Source organism: Gavia stellata, chromosome 1 (assembly GCF_030936135.1).
Source record: "Gavia stellata isolate bGavSte3 chromosome 1, bGavSte3.hap2, whole genome shotgun sequence".
NCBI lineage: Eukaryota > Metazoa > Chordata > Aves > Gaviiformes > Gaviidae > Gavia > Gavia stellata.
In genome coordinates, this window is record NC_082594.1 from 71,068,858 (window position 1) to 71,084,266 (window position 15,409).

Here is a 15,409-nt window from a genome sequence, read left to right on the forward strand (position 1 = left end):
TCAAAGAAAGAGGTGGGGTTGTTTTCTACTGTGAAGAGAGGGATTTACCAGGACTGGCAAGCTCTGCAACTGAGTGACAAAACATTTTATGCAAGTGTTCCACCAGGAAACTAACTCATACCCAGCACACAACTAACCCTAAAAGCAGCCTCGCTTACTCTCTTGGGTTTCTTCATGCACACACACAAAGTCATGTACCATATTCCTGACAACTGAGGTGTGGAAGCTCACTGCTGCTCTTCAAGAGAGGCTCACACTGAAATCCCAATCAAATCAACTCAAATATTAATCAGAGTGACAATTTTCTTGACTTCAACACATTATCTAAACATTGCCAAAAGGGAATTATCAGCCCCACTGTATCAGCTAAAACTCAAGTGACAACTATCTGAGCTTTCGGTAAGCAGCTTCTCTCTTAACACAATTCACGGTCTGCTAAGAATTTGGTGGTGTTAGCCCAACAACACAAGCTCAATTTAATGTACTGCCCAAAACTTTGCCTAAGAGAGAAGGAAGGCTGACCAACAGCGCCTCAGCCCCTCCCAGAACATCAAAAGCACCTATGTGTAAAAGAGGAAAAACAGCTGAGCTAAGCTTTTACACTTACACAGATAAGCTTCCATGCATGACCCAAATGCAAACTGGTGCTGATAAGTCTGCTCAAGTCTGAAAAGAACCTGGAAAACAGCTCTAGAAAGTATGAACTGACTCATTTATGTCTATAGAGCACCATGTATGACTTCAGAGGAGACATTTTAAATGCCCATACAGTCGTGACCAACTCTTCCTGCACTTCTACAGAAGCATCCAGTTACTCCACCTACCTCGAAATCCCAGGCAGCCACCCACAACTGCCTAAGCGTCAAACGACCCAGCTGTCTCCTGTTCGACCATCAACTGGGAATATCTCTACGCTTACTTCCATTACAGATTTCTACAATATGCTAAAAAATTATAGAAGAAATTTAAACCAAAAAAAAGCACACTCAAATTTAATCCCAAAAACAAAGTGAAAACCTACATTGGTTATTCCTATCACCAGTTTTTTTTGTTGAAGCAAAGCTGCCACAAATTTGCCAGTCTTAAGGCACTCCAGTGGTCTTACAAGAGCGCTCAGATTAAGCTTTTATTGGGGTTCACAAATTCACAGTTGTTGGTGTACTTTTCATAGTTGTGCTCAGCTGAACAAGCAAAGGCCAATCTACGCTCCCTGTGTTACTTCACGGGATGAGCTTTCTCTGCTTGGTGCATTACCCTACGTGACTATGAAGTAAGTGAAAGCTCAACAGCCTTTGCCAACTTCTAGAATCGATACTGACATGACAGTAGAGAAGAAACACTGGGGAAAAAAAAGGTGGTTAAGAATTAGTGGTACTGAAATAGAACAGGCTACTTTCCGATTCTCTTCAACTAGCTGCAGTTTGGGGAAATACACAACCCTCTCAAAGACCACTGTTCAAACACACCCACTCTGTAACTATGACATCTTCCTTCCTGGCCTACAGCGTTATCCTGGGTTCACTACTGCCTTCCTGTGCCACAAGACATAAGCTCTTTTCTCCCCCACATTTTCTGTATCTTCTCAGCAACACAGCTTCCTTGCTCTTGCATCTCCTCTCCTAATTAAATGCATCTACCAGCCTTTTCTCTCTTGCTTAAGCAAGCTCTCTTCAATGACTGTAGATACAAAAATAGCAAAAGTGCTGCAAGGCAGCTACGGCACTCAGTGCATTTCATAGGTTTCACTGCTTCCCCTCCTTCGTTTTTTTAAGCACTGTAAAAGGATTAAGTAGGCACTTTTACTTCTGAATATACGCATCTGTGTCAAACAATTTCTATATTTAAGTCAACATATTCAGGTGCCTCTCGGCCAATCAAGTCTGACAGGCTCTTTGTTTAAGAAAACTAAGATGTGAAGTACAATAATTCTGTTGCCCTGAGGATGCAAGAGATTGCACGCTGCTGACTGGTTAATATGCACATTTATCAACTCAAACACTTCTTAAACATATGAAGCCTGTCTGTCTAACAATATTGTGTTGACGTTGTTAAGTGGATATATTGCAGACCTTGGGATGGCATCATTCTCTCTACAAGGAAGATGAGCAGAGCTTCGGCCTTTTGGATGAAACAAATTCATTGCTTCTTGAATCAGTGGAGAAGTATTCAGCAATAATTATAAATAACTGAACTTAATACGAGAAAAGTAAGTTACAAATTGACTAAGAGAGCTGACTTTCCATGGCATGATGAAATAAACAAAATCAGCTGTTAAAAGACAGTCAGATTGCTAGCTCAGCACTGATAGCAGATATTTATTACCCAGCAAAAGAAGCGGGGGGGGGAAGAGTCTCTGCCACCAGCGTGTGTTTAAGTCAAATCTCCAAAGAACAAATGTGCTATTGTCTACGCGCCAAAGTACACAGAGAGATGGGGTTTCTCGGCATCACTTCCTCCTTCCCGTCAGACACCATCTCAGCCCCTTGCCAGGTGGGTGGGAAGGGAGGCACCCGGCACCACAAGAGCACACAGAAACACCCCACACAATCCACTTATTCGCAGCCGTAAGAGAAAGGTTTCACTTCCTTTGCACGTGGCCTTTGAAACCTGAGCATTGAACTTCGGGCTGCTAACAAAGTGGAGTTCAGTTTTAATGAGCCCAGGGAAAGGAAACCTGCAGTGACAAGCATCTCTCGGGTCCTAGTCTACATCTTGTCAAAGCGATGGCAAAGCTGGTTGGTGGCAAGTCATCATTGACCAAGCTGGCTTCAGAAGCAGCCCTTTAGCTGACTTCCTACCATCCTTCTGTCGGCACAGAGTCACCTTCCTGACCGCCTCTAGCAACTCTTCCACGAGGACACACTAAAGCCCTGGTCACCATGTTCTGTTTCTAAGACTTCAATTTCTGAACTTAATAAGTGTGATTGTTAGATATTGTAATTCTTACCCCACACTACAAAAAAGGTCTGATGTAAAACACTGTTCCTGTACATGCTCAACAGATAGCAGATACAGATCTGGATTCCCTGAAATTGTGGATGCGTATCTAGATCTTCTTTAGTTGCATATGGTATTAGCAACTTTCTTGCACATGTCAAACGAAAAGCTTATTTTCAAGAAGCTAACTGTTAACCAGAAGGTAAGGGCAGGAACTCGTCAAAGAAATTTCAGAGATACCAAAACAGAATTTTCAGAGAGCCCATACTGCCTCAAATTTCTGCATTTCACAAAATTGGCATTTACTACGCCAACAACAAAAAAACCATACAGAAAATACAGTGTCAATACTCTGGCTCCTTGTGCGGTTTTAGGGTGCGTTAATGATGATCTCATAATGGTACCCAACACCTCCAAACTGGAAGACCATGCAGTAGAGCATGATTTACCAGGAGGGGGCAATGCAACTACACATGCAGTTGGTGTATACCAGCGAATTAAGGACCTCCTTCACAGAGTGAAATGCTGAATATAAATATAGATCCTCTAACTTTCTATTCATAAAATATTATTACTCTTATATTCAGATGAAGGTTGATAAATACATCTATTAACGATTTCTTTCACAAAGAATTAGGCAGCCTGGTATCACATTAGGAAGAGGATTGGAAAGATTAATAAAGAGACTTTTGCTTTGCCCACACTAGAGATAAAGCAGAACTACAACTTCTTACTCAGTACCAATCCAAACTGCAAGCAATTCAAGTTAAGTAGATACGAATAATCCCTCCTTCTGTAAAAGAAACAAAGCCCTGGTAAAAATTGCCTGCAGGTACACCTACATTAGCATCTTGGTTCAGATCAGGAGTGTTCTTTTGAACTGAATCATCCAATCATCTCCACTTACCAGGTTTTGTTTCATATTTTGAGGATGTCTTGGAGTGCCAACCACTCCTTTTGGATGAAATTAAAAAGGCACATGTGCTCCAACCACAAGCAGGCACACAGTCTAGACCTCAGCTAATCCAAAAGAACTCCTCCTGTCTTCAAACACATGGAGTGAAGTCTCTGGGTCCTCACCACTTTAATTATTGTGCTCCACAAATCTGCTTCTACTGGACTGCACTACTTGCCAATGGAGCTATAACCTACCGCTTCAAAAACATCCAGCTTAGGTTCTCATAACCAGGGACAGCGAAATCATTTAATGAAGTTATCCTGAACTGTGGAGGTCCACACAGAATGGGATTCCACCATGGCTAATTCTGAACTTCCCAAACCAGACTCAGCTTTGCAAATTCAAATGCCTTTCCATACCTGTCACACTGAGCACTGGTGTCTCCATGTTGGTGAACAGAAACATAGACCCATGTCAGAACAGCCTGGAACAGCTCAGAATTCTTGTTTTAACCATCTAAACACTTACGTAACATATAGCTTATATTTATGCAACTAATATTTATATGATTTTTAAAGGGGGAGTGGGGGGAAGGACAAGCAATCCCCTTCCCAAAGTGTTTCGGGTGATCTTCTGCACTTTGACCACATACCATTTCCACCTTCTAAGTAATACACAAATTATATATAAGGTTCCTGCAACAACGAGTTTTAGAAGTCACCTATATGCCTTTTAAAAAGTAATCTTTTCTCTAATACTGCTGAGAATTACAGTTTTTGGCAGATGTCCTAAACACCGTTCCTGTTGCAGTCTTGGTCAAAACTGTCTAGGCTCTGTGCCAGCATTGTAAGAACAAGCCCTCAATTTTAATTTAGGAAGCTGGGAGGAGTGGAGAAGGGGGGGAAGTATAAGCAACTTGTTCAGGGAGATTATCTAATGCATAAAATTCTACCCAAAGAATGTCAAACAGGTATACCCAAACACACACTTACTCTAAACAAGGAAAAATTACAAGAAAGCAAGGCTTGGTAAAAATGTCAACAAACTGATGGAACCCCAGAGATTCATTGCCTGACACTAATCTTAACTCACATTACCAAGTCTTTCATTGTTTACTGGCTTCATCAAAACAGGGAGGTGAGTTAAGGACAAAGTGACAACATTTCAATATTTTGGCCTTCAATTGTGTCACAACACTGATGTTTATCTAAATAATGTGTCTACCACCCTTCCCCCATCTTAAAGAGCTTGTTTTGGCTGTCGTTTTGTTAAAAATCACTTGGGATCATACATTTTTCCAACACAAGATCCAACAAACTAAGTAGGCTTTTTTGAAAACTCAGTGTGAGCTTTTTTTTTAATTCACTTCAAGAGCAATATGCCTGCCCCGTCACCTGCAAATGGAAACCTTTACAGCTCATCACTCATATTTATGTTTCTAAGGGAACCAAGCTGAGGTTACAGACTCAATAAAAGGTAAAAGCTTTTCTCTTACAAGCTTTACACGGTTTACTGTGCAAGCTTATTCAGTAGTACATCAGCCTATATTACATGCCGTCTTGCGGTTGCTGAAGTTGTTAGTTCTATTTTGTATTTTGAAAAGCAGGACTGATTAAACATAACTTTCAGGTAACTGCCTCTTCTTTTTAATTACTCATTAAATTATGATTTCTGCAACATCACCAAAAAGTTCAACCTTGTGCAGCAAAGAGGTGCATTGCTTTGTTTCCATTATTAGCAGCAGCATCTCCTTTATTTTAAAAAGAAATTCCAGGTTTTAAGGGTTGCACTGATTACTAAAGTTAAATGACCTAGATAATTTACTAGTAACCCCCCTCCTTGACAAAAAAGTACCGCCTGCAGAACCTCAGAGATCAAAGGGGCGTTTAAAAGAACTCACTGAGTACCATACTAAGAAAAATTTTAGAGGCTAAGCAGTATCTCAACTTTTGCCCACCTTTGACAATATCAATAAAATATTTTATTTTCATATTTTCCTAGCCTCTTTTTATTATCTGCTCCCCCCGCAAAATCACTACAGAGCCAGAGTCTAAAAACAGCTGGAAGAGCTACTATGTTTATACTGGCGATCTCAGAAGGGTGGGGAAGAAACAGAAAAGAAACAGAGTTTATATGCCTCCCCCTTGTCCCTCCTCCTGGCTTCATGTGTGGCTGAGTCTTTGCAGCCAATCCCTCCTTGTAGCAGCACTAAATTTACTTGCAGATCGAAAAAGAGGGATAAGAAGCATAATGTGAACTGGAAGGCTATTTGGAATTTTGTATTATTTGTTATGTAAACACGTCACGGGATGCAAACCAACATTTGGTCCTGGTTGTGTCCTCGTTAAACATTACCAGGATTTGGAAAACCAGACTGGGTGTAGTTTTTCCATCATTGCTAAGTGAACAGTTGAAACAGCAACTCAAGCAAGAGGTCATTTAAGGACGACTGGAATTTGACCCTGCACTTCCTGAGGAGCCAGAGGATTGGTTTCACTTCGGCTCTGTGTCATACCCAGCTCTGGCCTGAAGAACTGTTTTGAAATCCTCCTACCTCTGAAGCTCACACTGCATATTCCATCTACATATATATAAATGCACACGAGATCTTAGGAGGTGGCAAGTATGACAGAACAATATTGTACATGTACATTAATTTTCTTTTATCTTTGGGTAGTGTATGCAAATTGCATACTCACCATTTCACAAAAGTATGACTTACATATTTGTAATTTTTGCAGAACTGTAATTTTATCACTGATTTATAAATCGTATTTATAAATCTAGGTGGCTTTTAGTCATCATGCTACTATGCATGAGAGAGTAATACAAAAAAAATAGTTTTCTACCTACCATGAACAAGTGCCAAACATAGATGTTTGAGAAAGCTTTAAAGGGAAATTCGAAGCATGTCATGGCCCCAAAAAAAGTAATCTTCAGAAAAAATCCATCTGGGAATAACTAATGTCTCTCCTTCTCTACAGCTACCTAAAGTCTAGACATGTTGCCTCTTCTTTGGAACAGAGACCAAGACACAGCCTTCCCCCAAATACCTTCAAACAACCCAGCTTTGGCTCCTGTTGCCTCCATAGGGGCTGCTGGATAGTCAAATGCTTTGGAAGACGGCTCATATTCAAGTAGCCAGACATGGATTTAAGTGCTTTGCTCTACATTTGCCAGTGGATTTGCACATGTTGTTTTCTTTCCTGAGATGTGCTGGGGCTACAGGGAACTGTTTTTAAATGGGTGTGGGAATGGGAAACACAAGTGGAAGAGGGGCTTTTTTGCCCCCTGAGCTCCAGCCTCCTGTCTCTACCTCTTCTAGCCGCCTCCTTTGCTCCTTCTGCTGCTCGATGCGCTTCTGCCTCTCTGCCAGCAGCTGCCTTTTGTACTCCTCCTGCTCGCGGAGCTGCTGCTCCTGCAGCAGCTGCTGTCTCCGAAGGGCCTCGGACCGTTCCTTGTTTTCCTGCTGTAGTCTCAGGAAATCACGTCGGAGGGTTGATTCTCCAGGCACATTGACAATGGAACTGCAACAAGAGGAAGTTAAAGCCTCTCATACAATAAAGCCTGATGGGCCATTAAATGCCTTTTCCAAAGCAGGGGAACATTAATAAAATATAGCATGATGTTAAATTTTAATCTCGTTTCTTTCAGAGCGAAGACAGTGGATGCATGTCAAATACACGCTCTCAGTGGAAGGCGTGAAATGAGGCCAAGCAAAATAAGGACCAACTCTGACACCATGGAGCCCCTGACCAATCCTATTTGCCATAAATCTCCCTCCATCCAGAGCTCGCTGGCTCTAAGCCATATGAGGGGGAGCTTTAAAACCTTCAGCAGTCACAGAATAGGTATTCAGACCCTTTGGGTGGTTTGTGTGGCTTGTGCGTGCACTTAATAAGAGACAGAAATTTAGCATGCTCCTGATTTATAGTCACAGACCTTTAGATTTACTTGGCATGAACCGCCCAGAGCCCTCCCAAAACCAATTATTACCTTGGCTCTCCTTCTTGTTCAGGCACTTCCTCCTCTTCTTCCTCACTTCCACTATATTCATACTCCGTCTCATCTAATGGGAAAGAAACACAGGCCTAGATAGTGCTTATCTTTAATTTTAGGCCAGTGGGGAGTTGCAGTAGCACCTTAGTGAAACAGTTCCTATCGCCTTCAGCGAGAAGATCTATCACAGACCCTAGAACTCATTCCACATATACAAGCCCATCTTCCCACACTTGTAAAGCAGCACAGTGCTTTGCAGCAGACTTTCAGCAAATTCCCTGAACGACAGCAGGTTTTATATTTAAGACAAGACACCTGGAGAACCTCGGCACCACCTGAATAAAGATAACAGGCTGCCCAAAACGTTTGCTTAATAGCTCCTGTGCTGGGTTATTTCCTGTGAGACTGATTTATGGCACCACTCCAGGAATGAACCTACCACAGACCAAAAAAGGGGAAGGCATATATGCCAATATCCTCCTAAATACTGTTGAATGCTTGTATGGAAGAGGCAGTGGCCCAGAAGTGAGTAAATTTAACTTATCTGAAAAGATACTTGAAATTGATACTTTCTCTGTAGAGGACAGAACAAAACCTAAAAGCCTGCTGACAGTCAAAATATGAATTAAAAAAGAACCTTTCATGGGTTTCAGTTGTTTGGAGCTCTTCTAGGTGTGGGAATTTAGAATGCAAAGCAGGACAAAACCATGTATTTTTAACAAGCTGCAATACTTGATTTTTAGAAGCTGCATACCTTTCTCTCCTCTCTTCTTCCTGGTCCTGTCTATATGGTCCTTAAGCTGGATTCGGACTTGCCTTTCATTTGGTTGGTCACGTATAAAGGGATGTTTCAAGAGTTGTTCTGTAGAAGGTCGCTGCATGTAATTCTTCACTAGACAACCTTCTATAAAGCTGAAAAACTTTTTTGACCTGAGAAAGCAGGGAGGGGAAAAAACCCAAACAAAACAAGATCATAGGTAAAACTCAGCTCAAACATTTTTTCTGTTCTTCCTCCAAGTCTAATTCCTTTCCTCAAAGAGCATCACGTCCCAGAGGATGGTAGAAGTGCTGGCTGCAAGTGTGCCTCCTAAACAGAGCTGAGTGTGCTCCAGCTGAGCGCTGGACTGGATGGACACAGGGCGATACCAACATACCTGCAGTGCTTAGGCACAGCCTCACAGTAATGTGCCCTCTTTCACAGGCATAATTGCCGTGAAAGGCAGGATCTATTAGCGAAGGCAAATCATGCAAACCCAGCTCTGCTACTTCTGGACCAGAGCTAGGTAGCACCCAGCTTGCTTGGAACACAGACAGAGCAGCTCTGGTGTGTCTCCACCTGCCCACGCCATCTAAGGGCACGTCTGCTTCAGAACAGCCATACCGAAAGCCACAAGAACTGTGGCCAACACTCCCCTGCCACAAGCAGCACCGCGCTGCCTTTTTATGCACCTGGGCTCACTGAGCTAGGTCTGCGAGAATTTAAGATTATTTTAGTTTTTACCTGAAAAGCCACACACAAAAAAATCCTTGTAGAACAATAGGAGGGTGTCAAACAGTGTTGTCTGTTCAACACAGGCACTTGGGGTCAAATTCTCACCAACACAATTTAAGGGCATGAACTGAACGAAGCTCCTGCTTCACACCGCATGAAGTGACCGGGGATTGGAGTTAGCTAAACTGGAGCACCACCCTCCTCAATTAGCACTTCATTTGAACTCTTGAAAGAGGACCTCTCCAGACAGAAGTCACCGAACAAGCCGCCTTGCAAAATGCCAATAATGGAAATATTCAAAACCAAATTTTTCATCATTTGGCCTATTTTCTCATAACCTGCCACTGAGCACACTATCAAAACAGTTGAGTCACAGCAGCACTGGCTTTGGCCAGAGTCACTTTTTGATTGCTCAGTGCTCTCAACCTGCTCCCGTGCTTGGGTGGGAAACACCTCTGCTGCCTGGTTATGTGTAAAAACGACAATGGTTTCCGTCCATCACTTCACTTTCCTACTGTAATCTAAGAGGCTGAATTCAAGATAACTTCGCTGTTCTTTTTTTATTCCTCACGCCTTAAGTATTATTATTCTAAATAAAAAGGTTAATGAAAGGCCTATGCAAATACTGTATATGCATCTGTATTTCTTTAACATGCAGAAAGCAAGTATCAGAGAGGGAGAGGGATGCCTTGACAGTACAAGTGCATAAATAAGTCAATCCAGGCAAAGACCAAGCCCAGCAAGCAAGCCAAGTTTGTATTACGTTGCTATTGAGTAGGCAGTCAAGTCACTTCATTATTTTGACAGGATCACAGCATCCTGTGATCACATTCAATCTACATGAAACCTCTTTCTGGGGAGTATTTTTGTTTCATACACACCAGTTGTAACCAGTAACTGGGAGGAAATCCTCCGATACTAATGGATTCTTCTCAGCTGGCAAGAAGTGCACACTCAACTCCAATCGTTTACAATAATTATAGTAAAAGCCTTCATTAGTTTTAATAGCTCCTTCCAACTTAGCAACTAGAACACTATAGTACTGTTCTGTTTCTGTGTTATGATACATCTGAGAAAACATACTGCTTATTAAGAGTGCTGCGGGAGTTTATTTTTTGAAATATGGATCTATTTGTTACCTTAATACAGATGCTGCTCTGTCCAGAAAAAAAGCCTGGTTTTCATTTTCACACAATTTGAGATAAAATTTCTCTGGGACAAACAGAACTAAATAAACAACACACGCTTTTTATTTCGTGCTTTGATTCAGTGGCACAGAAGATTAACAACAGAGCGATTTTTGCTGACTTAAATTACTTTACAGTTCCATGGAAGCAGTAACAAAACAGCATGCTATGAGGCAGAAGAAAGCATCACACTACAAAAGGGGCTACAAACAAGAGATAAATAATACATACCATTTCTTGGATTTTAACCGTGGGGGAGGGTTCCTGGGTATCAGAAAGAGTGCCCTCATGGGATGCATGTCACAAAGCGCTGAAGGAAAGAAAACAAAACCAAACAGAAACATACAGAAGCTGGCTTAGTTGCTCTCTGTCAATACCACGGCTTCAGCTTCCACAACCATTCCTACCATCCTGACCGCACATGCAGCAGATGCAGACAGCAACAGAACTAAATGCAATTAGCCCAAAATGACAACGCCACAGCTCAATGTGCCAAGGGTGGCCCCAAAAAGAGAAAAAGATTGAGGCACAGATTAACCTTCAGACTTCAGCATGATGGGAACATCTGTGGACAGCCCTCCTCCGGCCCCAAGTCATCTAACTTATGTTCCAGTCAATAAAATATTGGGAGAAGATGATGGCAGAAGGGAAGAATGACATGGTTACTGCTTCATACAAACTTCATTCCACCTGCCCTCCTCTCCCATTAGGCAGACAATTAAGGCAGGATGCCTCATTTTTACCCTCCAGACTTGGAGCTTTTCTCTATTCCAAGGCCTGATGGTTTTGAAGCATGGGAGAGTCTGTATCAAAAAAAGGACTCCCTGCAGACCTGAAATGCAAACGCACGACTTTTGTCAAAAGAAGTCCCCTTGGTTTCAGCGGACACTTAGTGCGAGTCAATTAAGGACAGCCTTTCCTCCTGCTCCAAAGCAAAGCACCGTGGCAGAGCCAATGCAGGGAAACAAAGGAGCAGGGAAGCAGGCTGCCCAAGAAAGGATGCTAGAAGCAAATCCTTCGTTTTTACCATCTTCCTATGCTCGACCTCTTGCACTATCAGTCTCAGCCTGCATGACCACTGCAGGAAAAGGTAACTTTTTCCACACAGCAGATACTCAGGAGAAACAGACTTTGTGAAGAGGATTCTGGATTCAGAGATAAGGGGCCATAACCTTGGCAGAGAAGACCCTTGGACGCCTGTGGACCTCATCAGACCACCAAGCTTAGAGATGGACTCTTCAGCTGCCACTGGAGGAGGAGGCAGAGCACACATGCCAGAGGACAGACCAAGGCAAGAGCTGTTCAGCATTTATGTTGGAAAGATGCTTCCTTCTCAAATGCCCCTCTTGTACTTTTACACAAAGAGGGGCCAAGCTCTGCTCCAGTTTGGAAATGAAAAAATATTATTGTCCAATTCCAGGCTTACAAAACCACAGACACAGCTTTTAACTGAAAGCCACCCAGGCAACACTATGCACTGAACAAAAAGGTACAGCAAAAAGGAGGTCAAGTGGTAGCTCAAATGCTGTTAATACAGCACTCGCTGAGGTGTCCTGGGAGCAGCTCTCACATGGGCATTCATGCAAATGTGCAATTAGGAAGAAAAAAAACAAAACCAAGCCATCAGACCTCCCAAAACATAAATCAAAACAAGAGCGTTGTGCTTCGATTTATAAATTTTACATTAACAACAACAACAAAAAATCAGGCAGCAGCTATAATGATATGACCATTTTGTAGCTAGAAAAATATCAATACTTCATTTCAATGTGATTATTTCAAAGACAGAGGTTTCAAGCTGGGCTGTGGTGTGGTGGTTGTTATATGTAAAAAAATTTAATTAACTCACTCTTAGGTACCTTAGGCTGTTATTTTTTAAATACAGATCTCCAGTTGGGGTTGAGGGTAAGCATATTTGCTAGTTCAATAAGGATTTTCATAAAAAGTACCACTGAAAGCCAAAGCATCATGCCTAATTTCTTTTCTTTTTAAATCCTTCTGTCTTCCTTGCACATATCTGCCGTTTGCCTTGATACTCAGAAAGAATAAGTATGTGAGGGGAAAATAAGGTATAAAAAGTTGTGCATTTTTGGTTTCCAGGTTTCTGTCTCAAAAATACCCGTATCAACTGATGAGTATTCTCAAGCAGGGAGCATTAAGTTCAATATTCTGTGTTGAAGACAGATTTACAGTTTAAGTCATGCCACTGCTAAGGAAGACCAACACCACCCACCAACGAGTGGAAACAAAAGGAGAAGCAATATTAGCATTACCCAGACTGATGAAAAGTCAACACAGAACCAATTGCTACAGATGCTTTTTTCATTAAGGTCGATTTTCTCGAGGCCCCACTGCCCCTCTCCCCAGCTGAGGTTTCAGCATCCCAGGCCAGGCCATACACAAATTGGGACACAACTCCAAAGCACAATATACTACCCACAGGAAGGAAGTCTGACGCTCAATTAGTGTCCAAATATACCTGCTATAGAAATTAAATTACTGCAGTCTGCACTGTAGAGCTTAAACACTATCCTATCTTTATCAAAAGCATTGCTATTTATGGGATTTTATATTTACAGGGCAGGCAAAACCAAAGAGAACAGAAATAACATGAGGATACTTTCAGAAACCTCAAAACTAAACTCAGATCACAACCAGCATCTCCCAAGTATAAGTTTCAGTCTTAATCAGCCCACTGGAGAAGTACACGTATCACTTACGGGGAGCTCCTTCTGCCATCTCTATGGCTGTAATGCCGCACGACCAAAGGTCACTCTGCATAAAAAGAGAGACCATATGTTAGTAGGTGGATTTACCCATTCAGACAGTAAGAGAGCACTATTTACAGAGGCCTTGTAGGTGAGACTGAAACCAAATACCATGGCTATTTAAATAATATAAGCTACTTTTTTCTTGTAACAGTATCATAAAATCTACTTGTCATATAATACATATACATAACACACAAATGCATGCGTGTATTCATACAGAGTATGCAAACAACCCTTTCTAATAACACATAAAAATATATTCATACTATGACAATGAAAAATACATTTGCCCAAAATCTAAGTCTATGAAACAACAGAATTTTCAGTATTCCCTTGTTTACAAAGGATTGAACATTTCCCTATAGCAGATTCACAGAAAACACTGCACCCATTCCCCCAAACAAAAGATGGAGAAAATGAAAGACTGCGGGGCAAAAAACCCAAAACCTGGCAGGTCTTTTTCAGTGTCTAAACCAGCAAATAAACAAATACAGATTCGTGGAATACACCCAGTCCTGAACTTTTTCTAGTCCCAATAATCAAGTAACAGCTTTATGTAGGGAAACAGCCATCACAGCCATCACTGCTAAAATTGCAGGAAGCCTCTGTTGGACATACTGCTTGGAGACAAAGCAAACGCTCTTTCCCTACCATCTCAGCTTTGCTTGAAACGTTACGGACAAGAGTCCTCCAGCGGAAGCCTTTCAAGGTACCAGCTCTGGCCAGCACCCCTGCCTAGGGAGAGCCTGAGCAAGAGCCAGGAGGGTCAAACACAGGCAAGAGCTGGAAGAGTCCTGGTGAGGAACCAACTCCAGAGACTGCCGCAGCTGAAGCGGCAAAACACTGGAGGAGGCTGCTGAAAGAGAGCTGTTCTTGAGCAAAGCAGTCTTCATTTCTGGTCACAATGATGACTTTTTAAAAAATTAGTCAAAACTAATGAGCAAATAAGCTCTTCTTGTACTACAAGCAGAGAAACATTTCTAATGATCGCATTTTCAGATGCAGGAAGGCAATCCTTTCTCTTGGTCCAATCCAGCCATTTAAGCTAAACTGCATAACCTCAGGATCTTACAAAATCTTTCAACCACGAATTTTTTGGGGGAAAGAACCCTACAGGCTCCACCAGGAAGAATAAAAAGGCTCCATCAGGAAGAATAAACAGGAGTTATGTTTTACATCACTACTGCATTAACAAATACTGCAGAGAGTTTTTCTCCTTTATTAGATCATTTAATAGCCACCCTTCCTTCCTAATAACTCCATCTGCAAAGATATAAAGCATTAACTTTAGTACAATGAGATGATGGATGTAAAAAGCAATTAAATCAAGAGAAATAGGATCAATCTGATCAATCTTAGTCAAAAGGTACAAAAACACCAACTGAAATAATCTGGGTTTTTTAAATAGGTTTAGACATACACAAACATACCGATAGCTAACGCCACTATCAATCTCAGCAAATTCATATAATTGATATTCAGCTCTAAAATTCATTGTAAGGCCTTAATCACAGGCTTTCTGATATCTTTGTTGCCCTTGGTTAAAAGTTGGAACAATTGCATTAGTCTAAGTGAAGATTTTTTAAAAGCATATTTTCACATTTTTTTCTTTCCTTGTGCTTTCAATAAAGCAAGCTGAGAAGAACTTTTAAGATTACAGCATGCTTTCACTAGATAAATTTAACTTTAAATACACATACATAATATTCTTAAGGGTAGTGCAAATACCATCAAGCCAATTACGGTTTTGCAGTAATTAAATCTTTGGTTTGCAACAAACTACGTAAAAAAATTATCTTCCTCGAGAAATGTTGTGATGGATAAATTTTTATCACCATGTATATGTATCTTGAAATCGGGAATAGGAACAGTTTAAAGAGCTCCTTCTGTACTTCACTGGCTCTCCAGACAGTGATTCTATTTAAGGCAACACCTAAAATGCATTGTTCTGGGTTACTACAATAACTGGGACATAGTCTAACACAATTTAAAGTACAATCATTATACAAATTGAAAACAGGAGTGTCTCCAGTTACACTCTTTTTTGCCTTCTCTGAGTACTTACAGCACATTGAAGTCCTACTCCTTATGTCTCGAAACTATGATAATACAAGTAACGTCAACT

General features: G+C 41.4%; 1 protein-coding gene across 24 annotated transcripts in view; it reads right to left on the minus strand.

The window, feature by feature from the left end:
- MAP4K4 (mitogen-activated protein kinase kinase kinase kinase 4) overlaps positions 1-15,409 on the minus strand; it is a 162,398-nt gene that overhangs the window by 36,523 nt on the left and 110,466 nt on the right. For all 24 annotated transcript variants that reach the window (XM_059835337.1, XM_059835442.1, XM_059835450.1 and 21 more), the window contains exons 8-12: positions 13,234-13,288; positions 10,745-10,823; positions 8,589-8,764; positions 7,832-7,904; positions 7,152-7,362 (exon numbers count right to left, since the gene is read on the minus strand). In XM_059835337.1, the coding sequence (XP_059691320.1) occupies positions 7,152-7,362; positions 7,832-7,904; positions 8,589-8,764; positions 10,745-10,823; positions 13,234-13,288 (594 nt within the window). The remainder of the gene's footprint in view (positions 1-7,151; positions 7,363-7,831; positions 7,905-8,588; positions 8,765-10,744; positions 10,824-13,233; positions 13,289-15,409) is intronic.